Below are 24663 nucleotides of genomic sequence, written 5' to 3' on the forward strand. Positions count from 1 at the left end.
ATCAACATAGACCAGCACAGTTGTGATTGTGACTTCAATTTGACAGATGAACAAGCTATAGTCCGACTTAGACTGAATAAATCCCATGGAGAGAAGAGATGAAGATAGTTTTGAGAACCATTGTCTAGGGGCCTGCTTAAGCCCATATAGAGATTTCTTCAGTTTGCATACTAAAGAAGACTTAGTATGTGAAGAAGGCAGAGAACCAGTTTGAGTAGCAATTCTGCATCCGAGATGAGTGTATCCTTGAGGCATTTGCATATACACATCCTCATTCAGGTCACCATGCAGAAATGCATTAGTGACATCCATCTGCACTGCATGCCAGTCACACATGGCTGCCACTGCCAGTAAAGCTCTCACTGTTGTCATCCTTGCAACTGGAGCAAAAGTCTTTGAGTAATCCTCCCCATACTTTTGTCTGCAGCCTAAAATTACCAGCCTTGCCTTATATCTCTCAACAGATCCATCTGGATTATACTTAGTTTTGAACAACCATTTGCATCCAATGGCATGTTTTCCTAAGGGCAGATACATAACCTCCCAAGTATCATTAGATTCCAAGGCATTAAGCTCAAGATTCATGGCAGCAATCCAGTGTTCTTGAGAAACTGCATCTTTGAAATATACAGGATCACAGTTGCCAACAAGAGAAGTCATAAAGCAAAAGAAATTTGGTTGAGTGTCTGTAAAAGCAAGATTAGATATGCAAGTGGTATCAAAATCTTTCAACCATTGAGGAGGTACATGAGTTCTGGTTGACCTTCTTGGAGGCAAAAGCACGGGAGATGGTAACTGGTTGTTTGTTTGAGGTGCAAGGGATTTTGGTGACTGCAAAGAAGGTTGGGTGTCCTGAGCTTTATCAGCATTAGGGTGAGATGGGTCATTTTGTTGTGTGGAAGATGAGCTGTGAGTCAGGTAAATCTCATCAAACATAGATGAGTTTGGAGAAGCAGATTCAAGGGCAGGAATAGGGTGCATATAAGAATCTGATGAATTTGGATGAAAAGGGAAAATTGTTTCATGAAATGCAACATCTCTTGATATGAATGTTTGAGACGTGGTGAGGTTCAACAATCTATACCCTTTTTGTGTAGAGGGATATCCCAGCAATACACATGGCACACCCCTAGGGCACAACTTATCTGAGGGGAATTCTGGATTGTAGGCAAAGGTCAAACACCCAAAAACTTTCAAGTGTGCATAAGTGGGTGATTTTTGATAGAGCATTTCATATGGTGTTTTGTTGTTAAGGATAGGTGTTGGCAATCTGTTTATTATATGCACTGCTGTGAGAACACAGTCTCCCCAATAGGCGATAGGCAGTCCTGCTTGAAATCTAAGAGCTCTGGCAATCTCAAGTATATACATGTGCTTTCTCTCAACTCTGGCATTTTGTTGAGGTCTTTTGACACAAGACGTTTGATGCACAATACCATGTTTTGAAAAAAGTGACCTACACTGAGTATCATCAAACTCTAGAGCATTATCCGACCGTAAATGTTTAATGCTCGCATTGAAATGATTTTTTATGTAGTGAATGAATTCCTCAAGAATGGACATGGTCTCAGATTTGAATTTAATAAGGTATACCCAGGTATTTCTGGAGTTGTCATCCACAATTGTGAGGAAATATCTGTATTTTCCTCTAGTTTGAACTTTGTAAGGACCCCATATGTCAATGTGAATCAGTTCAAAAAGAGCAGATGCATGTGATGAGCTTAAAGTGAATGGCTGTTTGGTGAATTTAGACAAAGGGCAAGTGATGCACAATTTTGTTTGGTCATGTATGAGAGGTTTCACACAAGGAATGTGTTTCAATTTGGTGACAGGTGCATGTCCCAGTCTATTATGCCATAACTCTAAGCTATTTGAATCACCTGCACTGGAATCAGCAGTCATACAAAGAGGTTTTTGAGGCACAGATAACCATTCATCGGGTACATGCATGTTTAGATGATTCAGCAAGTAGTACAAACCATTTCTAGCCTTACCCACACCAACAATTCTTTTAGACACACTATCAATGATCAAACAATGAGTAGGATAGAAGGACACCTCAGATTGAGAGTCTTGAATGATCCTTTGCACAGACAGGAGATTGTATTTGAAGTGAGGAATGCACAGAGCTTTCTGCAATTTCAAGCCAGTAGGAAGAACAATAGTGCCCGTATGAGATACAGTTGCAGTATTTCCATCTGGCAAGTTGATCTTAGGAGTATTGACAACAGGAAATGATTGAGCAAATTTGTTCAAATGTGGAGTCATGTGATTAGATGCACCGGAGTCTATTATCCATTCATCTGAATATTCTGCAGCAGAGAAACATGATATCATCCCTGAAAAATGACTGTCTAGTTCTTCATCAGTTTCAGAGCCCTTATATTGCTGCTGTTGTAGTTGTGGTAGGAGTTTTGACAGCTGTTCCAGTTGTTGAGGAGAGAACAGCAGCCCTGTTTGATCTCCTCCATTAATGTGAGCTGCAGCTGCAATTTTTGGGGTGTACGTGCCAGTTTTGGAATTAGAGGAGCTAGCATTCCATTTAGATGGTGAGGTGAAGGTGGGATTTGTGGTGTAGGATGATGCAGCAGGGGATTTGGGTTTGTTTTTGTGCTTGGAATGCCATTTGGGGTACCCAACTATAGTCCAACACTTATCCATAGAGTGCCCTTTGTTTCCACAAGCACCACAAGCCTGAGATTTATCTATTTGGCCTTTGCTATACATGGCTGAAATATCTGCATCAATCTTTGAACAAGCCAGCACCTCTCTCTGAGCTTCTTCCTGTTGCAGAGCAGCAGCTGCTGCTTCCATAGTTGGTAAAGGTGTCTGCAACAGCAGTTGACTTCTCTGTGCATTATATGACTCATTCAATCCATTCAGGAATTGAAACAATTTTGCCTCCTCTCGTTGGAGATTAATAGCTGCCAACAATGCTTTAACTTCATCAGTAGGATTAGCAACAGCAGGCAACAAATTTATTGATTCCAACTCTAGCCAAATCGTTTTCATAGCAGTATAATACTCATTTATGCTCTGATTATTTTGTTTTTCTTTAAACAACTCCCTATTCAATCTGTATTTTCTAGTTCCATTGACAAGTGAAAACCTTTTTTGTAAATCATCCCAGATTTCACTTGCAGCAGACATATACATCACAGATCTTTTAATAGTAGGAGAAACATTATGAGTCAACCAACCTATCACCATGTCGTTGCAGGTATTCCACATGTCTATCTTTGTAGGATCGCCTGTGGGTTTTTTTACTGTTCCATTGACAAAACCAAGCTTTCGCTTTGTTGAGAGATTTATTTCCATAGATCTGCGCCAAGATCTATAGTCTGAGTATCCTTGAAGTTTGTCAACAATAATGGAACTGGCACCTTCAGATGGATGCAGAAACAGTGGATTCAACATATCCATGGAGGTTATTTTATCATTCGACATGATGAAGAAAAACAGAGCAAAGTAGATAGTAGAAGGAAGGAGAATACAGAAAAAAAGAGAAATTTGTAGAGAAAAAAAAAATTTATGATGACTGATTTACAGAGACACTCTTATTCCTTTTCGCGATGACCTGAGCTCTGATACCATAAACAGCAAATACCCAGAAAACAAAGCAAAGGAATTTCAGAAAAAGAGCTCTGTAATCATGTATTTCATTAATTCATCATACCCCAAAGGAGCAACAAAACATGGCTATAAAAGACACAGCAAAAGCAACAAGACAAAATAGGATAACCACCTCACCATGACCATGCACATGTCTAGTGATGAAACAAAGCAACGACGGTACAAAAGGGAAAAGGTAAATACAGAAATTAACAGCACTGTAAAATAACCAGGATGCTCCTTAACAAAATCAGATTAAAGAGAAACAAAATTGAGGAAAGCAATTAGTTTGTAAACAAAGAAACTATCTATCTTTGTTTAGAAAAATAAATGCGATGTAGAGAACAGAATGAACAACGCAATCGAAAAAACTCCTTAATATTGAAAAATGTGGAAATTCTATTCTAATAGAATTGAGAAATAGAATGAAAATTTCTTCATTAATGATGTATAACTGTTAACAATATTGAGCCTAACTACAAAGTACATATAGTCATTTCATATGTAACGACTAATTTACTAAGCCTATTTAATTACCAACTTAACCTCATTAGTCTCATTAATCTTATTACGATTCAAAATTTAATTTAAAAAAGGGTTAAGGTGTAAAAATGTCCTAATATTTTGGATCATTAGCAATTTTATCCATAACGTTTAAAATGATACAATTTTATTCTAAACGTTGGAAGTCAAGAGCAACTTTACTCCTAACATGTTGATAAATTGGGTCAATTTTACCCCTATTATAAAACACATATATTTTTATTTCTTATTCTGCACCAATTGTATATCAATTCGTTCTAAAAAAATTAATGTTTTTTATAATTTAATAATATAATTGGAGATTAATATTTATAAATTCGGTATAAATATTTATTTATTTTTCACATCCCAACATATGTTTGTGATTTGTTACTGATAAAATGACGCACGTATGAAATGTTGATGACAAAATTCATGACCAAGAGGACAATTTAATGAATTATTTCCCAAATTGATCCAATTTATCAATATTAGGAATAAAATTGCTTCTGACCTAAAACATTAGGGATATTTTTGCACTTTAACCCTTCAAAATTTAACAAATGAATATTTTGAAAATATTATTACTAATCTATGCCTTTTTTATAGAAATTGGGACGAGACAGAACTTGGACGGGGTGAACACCCATGACCCAAGAACTGTCAAACCTGCAATATATTAATAAAAGAAAAAAGTGAGTGTTTGAACAAGAGAATAGGAAGGAGAACAAACAAAAAGAAGGGGAGGAAAAAAGATTAGGAAAAATAAAAAAAAACGCAAGTGTGAAATACTACAAATATCATCATTAATAAACATGTGGCAAAAAGTAGGAGCTGAATGCCACAAATTGAAGGCCAACAATTGATTACTGAGGAAGAGACTCCAAACATTGACAATGCATCAGCAACTCTATTTTTTTCCCTAAAGATGTGTGAAAAGAGAATGTTCATCATAGAGCAAATGTAGACAATGCAACCACTCTTATCGAATACTCTAAGGAACATCTATGGAACGATGTCTAAGCAGATTAACTACGTACATTGAGTTTGACTCAACTCAAAGCTGATGCCAATTTTTCTTCCAAACAAGTTCAATTGCGAAAATAACGGCTCTCAATTCAACCATATAAGCAAAAGAAAAAGTTCTGTCTCAGCTAATCTATGTCTTATAAAATAGATTTTCATAAATATTAAATGAAAAGGAAAGTGGTTTATTTATTTAAAAATGGAAAATGGGTAGTTAGTTAAATAAATTAGATAATAAAGAAAAGCTAATGAAGTGAATTAAGAAAGTAGTTAATACAACTTTAAAGAAGAAAGTTTCTATAGGCAGAAAGAGTGGTTTGAAAAAGAAAGGGAACGTGTCATATATATGTTAGTACCAAGCAAAACAAACAAAGTCCTCTTCTTTCCTTCCTTGCTCTTATCTTTCTCTCTCATATTTAAAGAACACAGAGAAGAAGAAAGAGAAGGTCCTTTCACTTTTGGTGGTGTGATTCACGAGTTACACAGAAACCAACAAAAAGAAAAGGAAATCACAAGAAATATGGAGAAGAGCAGAGGACAGGGACAGGGACAGGTACTAGATGGATCAGATATAATGGAGTTGGTTGAAAATGAACATGTCTTTAGTAGTTTTGTGGATAATAAGTTCAAACAATTGGATAAGGATAAGGACGGCCGTCTCTCTGTAAAGGAACTTCAACCTGCTGTTGCTGATATTGGTGCCGCTCTTGGCTTACCTGCTCAAGGTTCTTCTTCTGATTCTGATTTTATCTACTCTGAGGTATATATTTCTCTTTTTCTTTTTTTATATAATAAATTAAACCTCCCAATTTTACTACCCAAACAAAATGTCTTTATTTATGTATTTAGTTTTTGTGGTCACAATTATTTAAGCACTTTTATATTTGGAACTTCTGACGATTGTCATCATCTCTACACACAACTGCAACTTGTTTCTGGATTTTATGTCCGTATTCATCCGCATCTCTTTTTTTAAATTTATAGACTAAAAGCTCCGAAAATTATAATTGATTTCTTGTTGATAGCTTCGACTAATAATGTAGGCACTTTTTGTACTAGGTTAGATCAAGATGTGTTATTTTCATTTAGGTTAGATCAGGAGCAATTTCATTTTACCTCGAAAATTAAGAGCAATTTTATCCATAACGTTGTCAAGTTGGGTCAATTCGAAAAATGATTCATCAAATTGTCTTCTTGGTTATGAATTTTATCATCTACATTCCACATGTGAGTCATAAACATATGATGAGACGCTAAAAAATTTAAAAAATAAAAAAAATATATATTGACAAAAAAATTCAAAATATTCCATCGAATTTATAAATATTAATCTCTAATTCTATTATTAATTAATCTCTAATTCTTTTAAAACAAACTAATATGCAATAGTCGCGGAATAAGAACAAAATACTTGTATTTTATAATAATGTATGAAATTGGTCCAACTTACCAATTTTAGTGTTAAAATTGTTTTTACCTTAAAATTGTATCATTTTAAACATTAGTGGATAAGAGAACTTGTCCTCTTATCTTTTATCCTTTCAAATTAGGATAAATTACACTTATAGCCACTTAACTTTATTGTTACTAATATTGCGAACTACTCAACTTTGAATCCATGTATAGAAGTCACTCAATTTTGTTTTTATTAATATAATGGTCCTGTATGGAAGTAAATGGCCTTAATGTTTAGTAAAATTGAAATTGAGTGGTCATTGTTATAATAATTTAGTCCTTTCAAACTAATAAATTTAGTACATTAACTTGTGATCAGTCATTGCCTTGATTGACGCCATAATTTTTTTTAAGCAACTTGAGGTTATTTTGATAATTAACTCGCAATTTTTATTCATGATAATGGGTTTATATAGTAGAAGAAATTACTATAGATGTTTAGAAATGTTAAAGAACCAGTAACTGGTAGATAATGTTAAAAATTAATTTATTTGAAAGAATTTATCACATTCATTATGAAATAGAATTGTCTATAGGCTCTCATATTATTTTAAAGAATCAATTAATCTAAGAGCTTAAATTGAAGTCCAAAAATATGTTTCTATGTTTTTATTATGAATACTGAGATGAAAAACAAATGGTCAAAATATTCAATTTCTAGGCAGCTCGGGAACCATCTTTGCACATTATTCAATTAAGGGGTCGGTGATGTGGGACTTACCTTTTCTTTTTCCTTCTTTACTTTTCTTTTTATCTTTATTACTTGGCTAGGATTTTTGCTACTCTTTATGTTCCTATTTTAATAGTATTTATTTGGTAGGCAGGCAAGATACTTATTACTAGTTGAGTGTGAATTCAGTTCATTGCTATGATTCTTTTTTGTGATAATGAAATTAACTGCCCTACCCACTATTTCTTGTCATGGTTGAACTTAATTTTGGATTTGCATCAAATAAAGTGTTCCTCATTTTAACTTTTATGAAACATTAAAGGGGATCAAATGTACAAAAAGTTGAATCATGTATTCTCAACCTTCTATTTTTAAACTTGTTACATGTTGATCCGATTTTAGGTAGTGCATGACAAAGATGTTATGTATCTGAACTGAAATTAACAGAGTTAGTTATATATGGTTATGGTATAGGTTCTGAATGAATTCACACATGGAAAGCACGAGAAAGTGACCAAGACTGAATTCAAAGAGGTTCTTTCTGATATATTGCTTGGAATGGCTGCTGGTTTGAAGCGTGATCCTATTGTTATCCTCCGAATGGAGGGCGATGACCTTCTAGAGTTTGTCGACGGACCCTCTTTTGAACCCGAAATGCTTGCCAATTTCTCGGAGCTACAACTGCGAGAGTCTTCCCTCGAAGATTGCATCGTTAAAGCCCTCGAAAAGCTCAGAGTTGATCAAGGGATGCCCCCTTCTTCTGATGCTTGGGTATATTTCAATTTACTCTTCAATGTTTTGCATCTCTTCCTACTTCTTGTTGTCACATAATTTTGGTTGTGCAGGTAAAGAGCAACATAGTTGAGCCAGTCCTGCAAGCTTATTCTGAAGAGGAACATGATGAAACCATATCTCAAGAAGCATTTTTGGTGGAGTTTAAGAAAGTAGCTCAACGTGTGGCTCAACGTCTGAAAGAACAGCCTGTTATTGTTGCACATAGTGAAAACACCTTTGATGGAACTGGCATCAAGCGACTTTTATCTAACAAGTTTGAATTAGACAAGGTTAATTTCTTTCCAAACCCCCCTTTCTGAATTAGCTTAGCAATTCCTAGGCTTCTTACACTTGATTCTTCAATGCAGACTCTGAATACAGCCATCGAAAATGTGGCGAAAGACCGAAATGGAAAAGTTTCTAAGGAGTTCTTAAGGGCCGTATTGGACCTGGTGGCTCCATCAGCTGCTCTACCTCCAATTGGTGCTGTTCATGAGGTAATTATAATTAGAATTAGAATTTGAAGCTGTTATTAATGAGAATTGAAGTTTGATAAATGAATTTGCAGATAGACAAGATAGTGGAGGAAGGATTGAAGATGGTGAATGCAGATGATGGGAAGGTGATTAAAGAAGAAGAATTCAAAAAAATAATGAGTGAAATACTGGGAAGTGTGATGTTGCAATTAGAATTCAATCCCATATCGGTATCATCAAATTCAGTAGTGCATGAGCCTCTTGCTTCATCTTCTACACTTCTGCAGCCATCAATTTAGTTATATTATGTGTATATATATAATGCTCTATCCATGGTCGTGTCCTATCTATTATGCATTGAAGAAATGTAGCCCTGCATAGTGATGTTGAGTCGAGCACTAAATATATTGTTCAATTGACAATCTTCTTCTGCTTTGTAACTTGTTATATCGATCCTACTACATGTGCTAATTAATGGTTTCTGTGTTTTCTAAGTCAATGGCAAACTTCTATATAACCAAAAATACTGTGAGAATGTATAACTTCTTGTCTATTATATATACACATATGATAGCCGAAACTCTAGAGCAATCAAACTCCTAATACAATACATGTAACACAAATACAAGTATAGTAATACTAGATGATAACAGAGTGTAAAATTTTGTTAAGTTATGGTTCACCAGATGATTGAATAAGGTTTGGAGGTTAAATTTTGTTAAGTTATGGTTCGCTAGATGATTGAATATGATTTGGAGGTTGTTTATTGAGGAGAGTACTTGAGGTTTTTGTGTGTTGATATGCTTCTGCAAAACAAGAGAATGGTTTGGCCAGATCACAAACAAATGAAGGCTTGGCAGGATCACCAATAAATGACATTCCGACATCTAAGACAATTTTAAGGAACTTAAAGAGAGAAGTTCTGAAAAGTAATAAAATCTTATATAGGTGAAGAATCCTAGTCTAATTAGGGAAAACTAAAGCCATGTTGAATTAAGAAAATGGGTTGATAAGGTCGTCTTTCTTTATAAGTGAAGCTTTATTTGCATGGCCAAAGATTCCTGTTTAGGGAGAATGTTTTAACCGACCTTATAGGCGCATCCCAAGACATCCAACAAGCATGAGGAAGGTTTCGAGTCCATTCAAGACGATCAAATATTCATTTATATTATCAGAAGTCCCTCCTATAAGCTAAGACTAGTCTTTTGATAATTGTTCCGGATTTTTTCAGAAGCCCAAGACTACGGGTAGACATGGTTCAGTTAACCGGTCCATGATATAATAAATTTAACTGAACCGAAACTATAGGTTTCTTAACCATTCAAACTAAAACCGGTACATACATCTCAGTTAATCATGCAAACGGATAACCATTAGTTTCGGTTAGGTTTTCCGGTTAACGATTTTTAACTAATTGTCATTGGTAACCATAATTTTTACCCAAACCTAAATTTTTAAATAATATTAAAATATACATAAATTCAAATATCCAAACGAAATGAATTCTGATTTATTGAATTCTGATACACATAATTTTTACCTGCATCATGCCTTTCATTTTGTTCCATGAGAGCTTCTCTAAATCCCTTCATACAAGCTTCCATGTCTTTAAATCTCTTATCATTGGATTCCATTGCTTCTTGTGGTAAACAGGGTTGAACCATTGCCAAGAAGAAGTCTTCGGAAAGGAAAACGACTCGGTTCTGATACCAACTTATACAGATTAAACACAAACTAGAGGGTTTTGATTTTAAACCCACGAAAACTTTATTCTCAACCCAAGCTTGAAAGAGTTAATGCTAAGAAAAGATGAACAAGCTCTAATGGAGGTTACTTTGATTTGATTCATAAAAGTTACATTTCCATACAAAGTAAGAGGCTTATATACCTCTCTTGATTCTATAAGCAAAAAATATAAAAGCCCAACTAGGGTTACAACTTAATAAGAAAAAGATAGGGTAAGAAATGAATTAAAGGGAAAATGGCATTTAGGTGATTATTCTTAAATGACAAGATAGTAAATACAACAATTGCAAAACAGTAATAGACAAGAATGAGCAGAAAATCTGACGTCATTGTCCCTTTGTCCGGATTGGCAGCTCAACCTTGCCACACGGCGTGTGGCCAAATCCTTCGCCCAGCTCCCGCGCAGCTACCTCTCTGCATTCCAGTCCAAGTGTTGTCACACGTCGTGTGGCCTAAAGGCACACAACGTGTGGTAGGCTCAAAAAGTTCCAGGGGCAAACTTGCTCGCCCACACGACGTGTGCCCCCGTTGACACGCTGTGTGGAAATGATGAACTGCAGCTCTTCAATTCTCTTCAGCCTCACACGGCGTATGATTGCTGGCACACGGCGTTTGAAGTATCTTCACTCCAATATTCTCTTTCATGTTGGAGATACATGCATCAATGAATGTACAAAGTAACTATTTTCCATGTTTCATGAAATATGCATAACTCCACTTTCCTGATGTACTTCTGTTTATTATGTTTTAAATTTATTAAATGTAGAATAAATTAAATGCTTTATTTATTCAACAATTTCATTAATTGAGGGTATATAAGTAAAAAAATCAATAATATTTTGTGTTATTCATGAAACGGAAAGAGCATAATAATACAATTAAAAGTTAGATACTTAAACCAGGACATTGTGATTATTTGGAGTTAACTAGGAAGAGGATTACGACAGGAGGACCCGTTGTCTCCTTACCTTTTTCTAATTTGTGCAGAAGTCCTATCATAGATTATTAGCAGAGTCAAGAGGGAAGGGTCGATAACAGGATGTCGTATCTGTCCAGGGGCACCTAGTGTCACACATATTTTTTTTTTCAGGCGATAGCTTCCTATTTTTCAGTGCAACGGAGGAAGAATGTGCTCGGATGAAGGAAATCTTGACCGATTATGAGGTTGCATATGGGAAGGCTATTAATCTGAATAAATCTGGCATCTTTTTTAGTTCTAATGTATCCGAGGAGATGAGAGGAAATATCCGGAATGTGGTACAGGTCCATGCGCCTCTTAACATGGGTAGATATCTGGGCTACCTTCACTTATTGGCAGGTCAAAACGGTCAACTTTTGGGTTCCTGAAGGACCGAATAGCTAAGCGATTGAACAATTGGACTTTTAGATTCCTCTCCAATGCAGGAAAGGAAGTATTACTAAAATCAGTTGCTCAGGCCCTATGCAATAGTAAGAATGGCGGGGGACTTAGTTTTCGAGACTTAAGGGAGTTCAATTTGGCCCTTTTAGGTAAACAAGGGTGGAAGTTAATTGATAACCCTCACATTTTGGTAAGTCGAATGTTCAAAGCTAGATATTTTTCTAGGGGGACTTTCCTATCTTCCAAATTGGGCAATAATCTCAGTTTTGTTTGGAGAAGTGTTTGGAGCTTAATTGATTTATTGAGAAAGGGTTTGAGATGGTATATAGGGCGTGGAGACCAGGTCTCGGTCTCGCACGGCCCATGGATTTGGGACGCAGATGGTATTTGTGGAAATTCCATAGGAGTTGGCAACAATGAGGAATTGAAGGTGATGGACCTTTTTATTCTAGGGACCAGACTCTGGGATAGAGGGAAATTGAATGCTTGGTTTACAGTTGAAATGGTCGAGAAAATTAGCAATATGGTTATCCCCGGGTCTAATAGAGTTTATCGTCTAATTTGGCATTATACGAGCGATGGTGTCTACTCCTCGAAGTCGGGTTACCGAATACAAACCTAGGAATGGGAAAGGGGCATGGTGACAGAAGGTTGGAAACACCTATGGAAACTGAAACTACCGCCAAAAATTAAGCTTTTCATTTGGAAACTCGTTACTGGTGCAATCCCGTTAAGGACTAGATTGGCGGACCGAAGAGTCCCTATTCCGATAGCCTGCTTACTTTGTCTTAATGATATTGAATATGGGTGGCATCTGTTCTCAGGCTGTGTATTTGCACAGCAATGTTGGATGGTGGTGGGTGTGGCATACTCGGGGGTGGATTGGGAGCGGGTTGAGGATTGGGTGTTACATCTATGTGGAAGAAGAGATGAAAGATCCATTCAAAAGAGTTCGACTGTGCTTTGGGCGATATGGCAGGCGAGGAATGATATATTGTGGAATCAGAAACATAAAAGTGCCAGGGAGGTGACTGAGTGGGCAATTCTCTTTGTTGATGAATGGAATGAGGCTCAGAGTCACAAAGGATAGGCGTTGGGGAGTTTGTGCCAAACTAACCCAGTTTCTGTTAATCTTAGTGGAGGTACACAAGTTATTGGTGTTGATACTGGTGTGCAGGTGAGATCTTGGAGTAGAATTACGTAACAATGGCATCATACACGCCATGCATCTTCCAGGCATTTGAGTTTCGGAGCTCTCACATATGACAGGGTCGAGTTACATACATCAAATACAGTGACAGCTGGCTCAGTGGCCACAAGCTCGACAGCTACACTTGCTATTTCTGCATTTGAACACAGGACGAGTACATCAAACATTAGAATCGTAGTAGCAAATATGTAGGGAGCTATTGTTAGGCCCAACAATGCTGCTGATATGGTATTTACGACAGCAGCACCTGCTTCACCTGCGTCTGATCACAGGAGTAGTGCAGCGGATACTAGATTTGCAGCAGATGATCTCCAAAAAATTGTTGATATGTCCTTTACTGCTGCTGATATTTTTGATACGACAGTCGCAAACCGAAGTATGAGGTCAGGTTTTTGGAATGTCGAAGTACGAGTCGATGAGGTAGCACGGTTCGAAGCTGATAACTGCAACATGCCTAATCCATCTGAACCTGCTGTTGTTTTAATGCACTCCCTACCAGAAGAATTTATAAGCATGTCGCGAGGAGAGGAGAGTTCGAGGACGTGCCACGGAGTTCTAATTCAGCCACACAATGCAGTAAAATGGAGGGGGCCTCCAGAGGGTACGCTTAAATGTAACATTGATGCGACATTGTTCGTCGAAGAAAGATCATTTGGAGGTGGAGCTGTAAGTCGCGATTGGACTGGGCGGTTTATATCCGTGTTCAGTTTGCATGATGACGGTTCAATCTCAGTTAAGCTAGCTGAGGTGATGGCCCTTAAAGCAAGTATACAATGGGCAATAGAAGTGACTTCTTAGAACATCGTATTTGAAACTGATGCCAAGGCTGTAGTAGATAGAATTTCTTCACCCAAGAGAGATATTACTGAATTTGGTACTGTAATTATGAGATTCGACTTCTTCTCCGTACCCACCACAGATTATCGGTTGTTTTTGTTTCAAGGTTAGCAAACGAGGTTGCTCATGTAATGGCATGAAACGCTCGTTTCTATGCTAATTCTTTCATTCATTTATTTGTTCCTGTATTCATTGAGAATATACTAATTCGGGATGTTACTCCTAGTTATGAATAATAGATATTTAAGTTAAATAAAGTAAGTGGGCGTTTGGTTCACAAGGGGTAAGAGAAAAGGAATTAAGAAAGGGAAACTAAAGGAAAGGAAAGGAATAAACATTAATTCCCCTATGTGTTTGGATATGTTTAGGAAAAGGAATGCAATTCCACCACATTCCCTTTGTGGATGTTTGGTTCAAATAGGAAATCAAACTATTTTTTTAACTTCATATATAATAAAAAAAAATTCAACTCTTTTACTATAGTTTCCATAAAACGTGAAATAACTTTATATATAATCCCAAACAATCCAAAACATTACTCACTTGCTACCCTTATTGATATTAACATAAAGTTCATAAAAGTTAAAATTTAAACTTAACAAAGTTCATACAAATTAAAAAAAAAACAAAAACAAAAGCCAATAGTCTTCTAAGCATAATACTTCATCACCGGAAAGAGTTTAAGCATCTTCATTGTCCTTTTCATCAAGAAAATCTTTGATAATAATTTTTATACATACATGTGCATCTATTAATAAAATATAAGAATTAAAATCAAAAGATAATGAAATAGAGGAAACTAAAATAAAATTAATCAAAGAAAATGCATAAACATTATATTTAAAAAGAAAATAATTATTTTAAAATAATTAAAAATAAATATTAAAACTGAATAATATGATAAAAGAAAAAAATTTGGTCAAAATTATTTTTCAGGGTAAAAAGGTAAAAATAAATTAGTATAAGGATCAAAAGTGAAATTAATCTAGTGATAAAAAAATATAAATAAATAAATACAAGGATTAAACAAAAATAAAAAAAAAGTAAAATTTAGTCAAAAATATTTTTTGAGTAAAAAAATTAAAAATATATAACGAAAATGAAATTAATCCAAAGATAAAGAAATGTAAAAATAAAAAAATATAGAGACCAAAATAAAAATAAAAAAGTAAAATAGAGAGTAAAGTAGAATTTTATAAGGAGGGTAGAAGTTTAAGTTAGAAAGAGAGGGGAAATGGAATAGAAAACCTTATGGGGGATTGAGGAATGAGATTAGAGAAGTTAGAGGTAAACGCAAAACTAAAAAAATGGTAAAGTGAATCATCTATACTATATATAATTACGGAAACATAGAGAAATGAGAAGAAGTGTTTTAAAGGTCTTTTTGATGAGTTGTCAACGTAGTAAAAAATCAGATTAAAAATAATTAATTAATTAAAAATAAATATTTAATTAATTAAAAATAACAAATTCATATTTATAATATATTAAATAATTACTAGCCTATTAATTAAAATAATAAAAGAAAGCAAGAGTTACAGGGAGATGAAAAAACACAAAGCAAAGGAAATCCAAAAGTCACAAATAAACTTCTATATAAAACATGATAGATAGTATTCCAACATTATATTCATTGGTCACGATAGATAGTATTATATTTCTGAAGGTAAATATTCGATTTTTTTTCATATGTTGTAGTTATTTTGTTCTCAATTATGTTGTTGTTTTATTTTTATTAAACAATAGTTGTTATAGTTTTATCCTTCAGATTTGTTTCTGTTGCTACCCAGGTTCTATACCTCTCGCTATCTTATCCACGTTTTCTTTTTTATTTGTCTTTTTTTTCCAAATTGATAGCTTCAATTGAAGAAATCCGACAGAAATAGAAGATGCATGAACAACTAAAACCGGAAAACACAAAAGTGTCAAAAATTATAAGAAATTCTTATGTTTCTCAAGGTAATTATTCGATTTTTTTCATATATTGCAGTTATTTTTGTTCTTAATTGTGTTGTTGTTTTCTTTTTATTAAACAATAGTTGTTATAGTTTCATTTTTCAGAGATGAAATTCCATTTCTGTACCCAGGTACCTTATCCATGTTTTCTTTTTTATTTGTCTTTTTTTTTTCAAAATGACTAAAATAAAGATTTTGTAAATTTGTATTCTTCTTTAGTATATGTTGCTAGGTGTTATCGTTTATTCTGGAAGAATGTGGATTATGCTAGATACGAATTCAAAATCAAGGTAAATAAAAATAAATTTTGACGCTCAAAATCCTAAAAATGTACATTAATTATGGATATTGAGATAATTGCTTTTGCAACATTGGCTTATATAATTTTTAACTATTATATTATGGTTCGTACAAAATTGTTAGTATTTCAAGAGTTTTTAACATATGAAAATGAAATATGATCATAGGACAAATTATTGAAAAATATTAATTAAGAAAATATTATTATTTGAATCTCTTCAAATTCTCAAATGTTGAGCATAATGATTCTAATTAATATAATTAATTTCAAATATTAATTATAAAACGTTTTTTTTTGAACTGAGTGGTTACAATTGCGATTTAATTCTATTTAACTAAAATTAATTTATGGACTTAATACTTCATTAAGAAAAAAATAAAATGTTTAACTTATGGGCAAAAAATATTTTCACTCTCCTCTTTATACGCTTATGTCTCGATATTCTCTCTTATTTTCAAAAAAAAAAAAACCCGAGAGGGAGATGGTTCTCTCCTAATTATCTTTTTCGAGCCTTCATTTTTTTTTTCAATTCTTTTGTTTGTTTTTCTTACTTACAAAATTCAAGAATATATAATTATTAGAAAATATTAATAAAGTCAAATAAGTGATATCTGCAAGTATGGTTGATATTCTATATAGTGAAAGAATGAAGAACAAATTGATCGAATTTCTTGATGAGATATTACGAGATGAAAATAGGAGAAATCATCATCTTAAACTGATTCAATTAGATATATTGGGTTATTGTAGCAGAATGAATAAGTGAATTCGAATACTTGGTGATCATGAAATTCCATCAACCAAAATAATTATCATCAAGATGAATTTGTGACTAATTCTTACGAATTTTTTTTTTTTATATGTAACATATTGAATTGATAAAGTTTCTTCATATGCAACATTAGAAAAGTATTGATTGTAATAGTTTATATAATAATATATTGATGTTGCTTCCATTTTAACATAGATTGTAATTCTTTTGTATCGTAGATATAATATTTAATTTTAATTATAGTTTAATTCAATTTTTGTTTAACCTATATTGTAATTTTTTTGTATCGTAAATATAATATTTAATTTTAATTATAGTTTAATTCAATTTTTGGTTTTTTATTATATTCTAATATATTTCTTTTTTTTTTGTAGAATATTCTAATATATTTCTTAATTAATCTGCTATTTTTTATTATTATTATTTCACAGAATATTTGGAATACGAAAATGTATTAAAATTCTTAAAAAGTACAAATCATTGAATTTTGTAAAAATAAATAAATCATTCATCTTTAGTTAAAATTCTATAAAAAAAAGTAGTCAATTATTTTTAAAATTAATTTAATTTGAATTATCATTAAAAAATATATATTAATTTCAAATATACTTAATATAAATTTTTTTCATAGCATGATATAAAATTATTTAAAAATAAATATGTCAATTTATTTATTTATCTAAATTATATAAAAGTTTCATACCCCGTGCATCGCACGGGTTTTTGACTAGTTAAATTAGTAACACAAACACCAACAAAGGGAATGAAACCTCTCATTTCCTTTATCCTTTTCTGAAACCCCCAAACAAACGCCCCCTAAATAATAATCAAAATTTGTTAGACTATTTTATATATAAACATTCTATTTACGTATAAAATAAACAGCCATGACATATATTTTATTTACATTATGTGAATGCACGTACAACACCTATTACATATTTAAATTAAATTTTAAATTGATATAAATTAAAATTAGGCTATGTTACATTAGCATAATAACATGTTTTCCTTAGGTAGAGTGAGGGTAAAAGCATAATATACAAGACAAGCAAGAAAAGGTCCAACCCAGAAAACCCAATGTCCATGCCACAAAGGACCTCCATATATCAAAGCAGACCCTAAGCATCTTGCAGGATTCAACCCCACACCTCCATACCCAGCCTTACCAGTAACCATAATTGACACAAAAATTGCAAGTCCCATTGAAGCAGCCAATATCACACATATCATCACTAACCCAAGCTCCTTCATTCTTCTCTCATCAAACGCCACTGTTACTCCTACATATAACACAACAAAACAGCAGAAAAATTCCAGCATCAAAGCAGTTTCTGTCGCTATTCCGTCAATTATGCATCCGCCTAATGAATACTTTTGTGCTGTGTTAGGGTCCATTGTGGCCTTGATTACCATGAATGCTGCTGTTGAACCTATGCATTGGGCTAAAATGTAAGATATTGCTCGAATTGGAGTAATTAGGCCTTTTAGGGCAGCTATGAAGGTGAAAACTGGACTCATGTGGCCTCCTGATAATGGAATTGTTGTTAAGAGGAAGAAGAAGGCTATTATGAAGACTGTGAATGGAATTAGGAGTTTTGGATCTGCCTCTTTTGATTCCAAGCATGATATTATGGATATTGTTAGAGTGAATAGAAGACAAGCTGTTGCTACTAGCTCTGTTGCTGTTGCTCTCCACATCTATAATGCTATATATGTGAGAAATTGGGAAGATTAATTGACTTAATGGGGAAATAATTGTTTTGTATTTTTATATATGATGTTTTAATTTCACACATTAAAACTATTGATCATTTGTGTAATTGCACACATTAAATCACTGTAAATTGCTAATAGTTATAGTTGTAATTTATGTTGCACGAAAACTCAACTTCAATAGCATTCCGCCTTTCGTTCTGTTTCTCGCACCAAAAACTCTTGGACCGAGTACAACACGTTTCTATAAACAATAAAATAGGAAATGTGCTTCTGGTTTAGGAAATCGTTTCCAACGGCAAAAACAATTCAATCCCAATTCCGACTATGAATATTCTAGCCAATTGAGACTTCATTGTAGTTAGAACTTCTTAATTGATGACAATTTCTATTCCACAATTTCTAAATTAATTCTTTATTATGATCATTGTTGTAATCATTTGTAGAGTATAAATACAAATATATTTTTTTATATACTTTTAATATTTATAATTATATCTCTAACATTTCCTATGTTTTTTTAGAAATAACATAGGAAATGTTAGAAATAAGTTATAATCATTAGTGTTTCCATTCCATATTTAGAAATATGTTATTTTAGAAATAACGTTTGAAAGTAGCATTAGTGTTTCCATTCCATATTTGTTTTTATTTCCATGCAACATAAGTTATAATCATTAGACTCAATCAAAACATATGGTCTACTTTTGCAAATCATATTTTCCATTTAAAGAGAGGAAGAGTCGTACTATTCCTTTTTTTTTTTATGGAGGCTGGGACGAACTATGAGTGAATCTGGAATCCCAACTAGGTTGGCAACCCAGATACCAGCATGTCATACTATTCCTTCAGTATAAATAGAGATATAATAAGTTACAAATTTAGTTTTATGGTTATTGGAAAGAGTGGATATAATTTCTACAAAACAGTACAATCTTAACTTTAATATTTACTAAAAAGCACAATTTCAAACTTCATTACTTTTACAATTTGTTATTAACCAGGTTTGAAATTGCACTTTCTAATAAACGTTAGGTTTAATATTACATTGTTTTATACGCTAGAGTTCAAATCCACTCTACCCAATAACTATATGGTTAACGTTGTATCATAAAATGACTTCATAATTTTGATTTGGTTGATTAAATATATGAGAAATAGATAAGGAAGTAGAATTTAATTACCTCTAGTGAAAAGAATTCATGGGTATCAATAGACACAAGGAAATTGGAGTTGAAGAGTGTTTTGTCTTTGAAGTTATTCATTGCCTCGCCCTGTTCAAGTGATTGATGATTATTATCGTCTGGTGGAATTGCTATTTTAATTTGGTATTAAGAAAGAAGAGAAGCCCTTCTGTTATTTATTTATCCCTATCCTATCCTATCATATCATATGCATATATGTGGAAGACAATTACAAGGTCATGCTTGCAATATGTCATCAAAATTATTCATTAAATTCAACTTTAATTAATGTCTTAAAGAGGAATATAAATTGCAAGGTATATACATTAATTTAATGGAGAACAACCAACATTTTATTTTCGATAATGACTATGTGATATAGGTTAATCATGGCTATATATCCCAAGCTACATAACCTGGATATTCTGCTTTCTTGTACTCAAACAATTTTAATCAATATGAGTTTCATTATGCCAATTAATTTACGAATATTCATTTTTTTTTGTCAAATCTATTATGGTTGCTAGAATAATCCTCTTAAACCCGGTCTATCCGAGATATACTTGACTATTCGTGTGGTGCACCGATAACGTGATGGTCAATAATTTGGTGTCATGTAAGTAAACATTAATATGTTTAATTAAGCAATTAATTAATTACATAAAATTCTACTTTTTAAAATATAAACTTTAAACCCTAAATTTCAAATTATAATCCTAAACCATAAAATATACAGTGTGACGTGAAATTATTGGTTTGATGTATGAAGGTAGTAAAAAATTTCTTTATCCATAGATCTTTGAATATTTAAAGGGTACAAATCCATTAAAAAGAGACATTCCTGTTTGTTTAAAATTAAAATAAAAATTGCTATCAAAAAAAAAAAAATTTATTTAAAATCTTATGACTAGCTCCCTAGTTAATTTTTTTTTATTACTGAGTAGGGATGGCAACGGGTAGGGTACCCGCGGGTAATGTCATTCCCAAACTCTTACCCTTTTATTTTTTAATTACCCGTACCCGTCCCATTACCCTAACGGGTATACTTTTTGCATCCCATACCCTTCCCATTTAATTCGCGGGTACCCTTATCCGTTAAGAATCAATAAATAAATAAAATATTACAAATTTAACAAACTATAAATTTAATAAATCATCAATCTAAAAATTGAATAAATTGAACCTTAATTAATAAGAATAAAGTAACTTAGTGATATCACTTAATTGTTGAAAATAAATGGTTGGGGTTTAAATTTCACGTCTTACATCTAAAAAAACAATGATATTTATTAATATAAAATTTTTTTATGACGGGTAACGGGTACCGGGTACCCTAGGGGGTATTCTCATACCCGTTCCATTACCCTAACGGGTAATGGTTTTGATCCCATACCCGTCCCATACCCTTTTATACAGGGTACGGGTAGTCCCATTAGGGTCGGGTAGTGTACCCGTTGCCATCCCTATTACTGAGCTGTTTGATAATAAAAACACCTATAAGATTAAATAGATATATATTTATTGTGGGAGGATCAGAAACATATATACATATAGAAAAGAAGCACAAACTAAAACATTATTATATTGTTTCAGAAAAAAAAAAAAAAAACTAAAACATTATTATCTCTCTAAAAAGAAAAAAGCACAGTACATATATTTGAAGTTTCAAAAGTCATGGACCTCAGCCTTTGGAATTATCTTTGTGTAAACTGCAAATGCAACACAAGCAACGAGAGGCCCAGCCCAGAACACCCAATGTCCATGCCACAAGTGACCTCCTCTAACCAAGGCTGGCCCTAAACATCTCGCGGGGTTCATCCCAACCCCAGCATACCCTTTAGTAGCGGTCACGGTTGTCGATATGAACACGATAAGGCCCACAACCAGCCCAATTATACTACAAACGACAACTCGGCCCAACGGCTTAGCTTGGCGTTTGTCAAATGCTAACCAGATTGATGAAAACAGAAACAGAAATGTACAAATAACTTCCAGCCAAAAGGCCCGGGCCGTCTCCAGCCCAATCGTAACGGGCCCGTTTGGGCCTGGAGCAACAATATTGAGAGTGCAGCCTCCGAGTGAAAATGTTTGCTCTATAGTTGTGTTGACAACGGCTTTAAGGGCAAGAGCACCAAGAATGGCTCCGAGGCATTGGGCCGTGATGTAAATAGCAGCCCGGGAAAGAGAAACGAGGCCTGTGAATGTAGCGGCGAGAGTTATGACGGGGTTCATATGGCCACCGGATATGGGAAATGTGGCTATAAGAAGAATTGTGACAGTTAAGGCAATAAGGGCAGCCATGATAAGGTTAGGTGTTTTGGTTTGGGTTTCGTAAGAGGAAATGACAATTGTATCCATAGCAAATACAAGTGATGCAGTGCCTACAACCTCTGCCAAAGATGCTCTCCATACCTGAAATTGCCCACATTTTTCACTTAGTACCATTCAAGCTATGCTTTTCTAAAACAGGTTACTTTTTTATAGAATAGCAATTTAGCACATTTGTGGTCAATTTCTAAACTATTTGTCTATTTATGGCAGAGTTGAAACTATTGACGGTTTTGTAATATTTTTATTTCAGTCCACCATTCATAATGTTGTGTCTAGACATTTAAAAGAGTTTGTCTGTGTACAATCCGACTGCTTTGAATGAATTAAAAAAATGTTTTGCATGCCATTAATGATTGGCAAAGTACACTAAAAATAATTCAAAAACAAAACCTAACATAAACAACATATTTGCATCAACGAGACAAGTGTGATGGACCTCACCAAAGATAATAATAAAAATTAAATTTAATAGATTTAAATTGTAAAATTCAATGTTCAATGTAGTAAAAATAAATTTGAGGAGCTTAATATATACCAAATTGTTAAAGATAATAATAATAATAAATATTAGGCATAATATCCATTTTGGTTACTCCAAACTAAGGTTTCAAAATCAATTAGGGTTATAAACTATTAAAATCATAAATCAAGTCTCTGAACTAAGCAAAAAATCATCAATTGGGTCCTCATTCTAAACAAAAATCATCAATTGAGGTCTCATCGAAAATCATTCAGTTGAACAGTTTCAAACTCTTTTTCCAAACTCATTTTAAACCAACATAAAGATTATTACAGTCTATATCAAATAGTCACGTCTTCTGGTTTTATGATAGATTAGAGATTCAATTATGATTTTTTGCTTAGTTTAGAGATCAATCGATGATTTTGATAGTTTAGAGTCTTAATTAACTTTGAATCTTTAGTTTGGAATGGCAAATAATGCCTAAATATTATTATCTTGGACTGTCAATTTAATCTTTTAAATTAGATAATTCATTACTTAATAATTTAACTTATTAGTATGAGAGTTTCTTAGATAGAAAAGTTGAAGCGATCAAATCTTAGCAAAAAAAACCATTTAATAATTAAAATCAACACATGTAACAAATAAGCATGTATTGTACATATTTTAAATGCTATCGAAATATATAATTTAAATTGTTGAGTTAAATAATTCACATATATTTGAGTTTAATTAAACATATAAAAATGTAAAGTTAAGAAATTTAATAATGTGTTTTTGAGATATTTTAATGTACTCCCACGGGGTATTTGTTAGAAGAGATATAGGAGGTGGGATGCGGATAAAAAACACGAGATAAGTTATCCCGTATTTGTTTGGGAGATAGAAGAGTGTGACGGATGAGGGATAAGCTTCTTATCCCCCCAAATCCTATACCCAGGAGGGGGTGGTATAAGGAGGTGGGATAAGCTCCTGCGATTTTAATAGGATGGAAAAGTCCATCTTATCCCTCAAATTAATGTTATGTAATTTAAATAAGGTTAAAACAGTCAAATGTATTATTTTATCCCCATCCCCATCCCACATACCAAACATTGAATAATAATTTTCGACTATCATATTTTTATCCTTATCTCAACCATTTATCCTTATCCCTATCCCAACATTTATTCCTATCCCTATCCCAATAGAATACCAAACGCCCCGTCAATGTACCACGTCATCCATGCGTCAAACAATAATGTAATGTCACGTTATACTTCAACCAATAAAAAAATGGTAGAGACTAAAATTACTTTGTTGTTGACAAAGTCATAATTAATTTATGTATTTCCACTATTAGATATGACGAGGTATAAACCCCTAAGACTCTAACAAACACGGATAATGTGGCACACCCAATGTGAGGGAAGAAAATACAAACTTTTAAAGAAAAAAGGTCTTGCAAGCCCAAAATGCCAGTGAATGTGGTTTGATTTTGGTCCTTTCCAGTTTCCTGTTTCCTGCAAGAAGGAACAAAACATTAGAAAAACCAAACAATGAAGAAAAAGAAGCATGAGAAAGTAGAGAAACATACCCTGGTGTAGGAGATGTATAGGGTTGGATTCTTCTGCTTCCATATCCATTTTCTGCATCTTCAACAATTCCCACTCTTTCTGCCATCCTTATAATTAGTATTGCCTTTTATCAATTGTACATATTCTATCTATCTATATTTATATATAAATGTGTTTCTAAATAAGTAGGTAGTCACATGTGGATGGAAGTTGGAAATTAATTAATAATATCTGCTACTGCTAATTAACCACCCATCCCTCACTATAATCAATGTAACCATTCAGTTTTGAAAAGATCACATCAGAATAAAAGTTATAAGCAAAGTGTGTTATTGAAGAGATATGACAGTAATAATAATAAAATAAGAAAGGGTGTTAAAATTGAAAATGAAGCAGCAGCAGCAGCAGCAGGATAATCGGCTAATAAACAAGATCACATTAAATACAGGTATGGATGGATAGGTTTAATGCATAAATGCTAATGGGGACTCTGTAAAGAAAAAGACCCAAAGTAGGTTCAACGCCACATATAAATGCATGCTGTCTACATTCTAATAACTCATCATATTCAATTCTATAGGACCTTGCACTGATTTGCAAGTGGACTACAATCAACTCAATTATTAGCTTTAATTTATCACCTAAATTCTGATTTTTTTTTTTTTAATTAACCATAAAGTTATATCACTTCATGTA

At 33.3% G+C, this 24663-nt stretch overlaps 3 protein-coding genes across 3 annotated transcripts; 1 reads left to right on the plus strand and 2 right to left on the minus strand.

The window, feature by feature from the left end:
• Nucleotides 1-5509: 5509 nt before the first annotated feature.
• LOC136224397 (uncharacterized) lies at nt 5510-9029 on the plus strand. Its single transcript, XM_066012727.1, has 5 exons — nt 5510-5920; nt 7760-8056; nt 8131-8349; nt 8428-8556; nt 8628-9029. The coding sequence occupies exons 1-5, from the start codon at nt 5681-5683 to the stop codon at nt 8832-8834; spliced, it is 1092 nt and encodes a 363-aa protein (XP_065868799.1). The 5' UTR covers nt 5510-5680; the 3' UTR covers nt 8835-9029.
• Nucleotides 9030-17707: 8678 nt separating this feature from the next.
• LOC136222658 (probable aquaporin PIP2-6) lies at nt 17708-19731 on the minus strand. The gene is made up of 2 exons (XM_066010391.1): nt 19618-19731; nt 17708-18418 (listed from the first exon to the last, which is right to left on the minus strand). Exons 1-2 carry the CDS (start codon nt 19696-19698, stop codon nt 17708-17710), a joined length of 792 nt encoding a protein of 263 aa, XP_065866463.1. The 5' UTR covers nt 19699-19731.
• A 1386-nt stretch (nt 19732-21117) lies between these two features.
• LOC136221766 (probable aquaporin TIP4-3) lies at nt 21118-24336 on the minus strand. Its single transcript, XM_066009197.1, has 3 exons — nt 23988-24336; nt 23835-23913; nt 21118-22029 (listed from the first exon to the last, which is right to left on the minus strand). The coding sequence occupies exons 1-3, from the start codon at nt 24071-24073 to the stop codon at nt 21283-21285; spliced, it is 912 nt and encodes a 303-aa protein (XP_065865269.1). The 5' UTR covers nt 24074-24336; the 3' UTR covers nt 21118-21282.
• Between the last annotated feature and the right edge of the window lie 327 nt (nt 24337-24663).

Source organism: Euphorbia lathyris, chromosome 3 (assembly GCF_963576675.1).
Source record: "Euphorbia lathyris chromosome 3, ddEupLath1.1, whole genome shotgun sequence".
In the NCBI taxonomy this organism is placed as follows: Eukaryota; Viridiplantae; Streptophyta; class Magnoliopsida; order Malpighiales; family Euphorbiaceae; genus Euphorbia; species Euphorbia lathyris.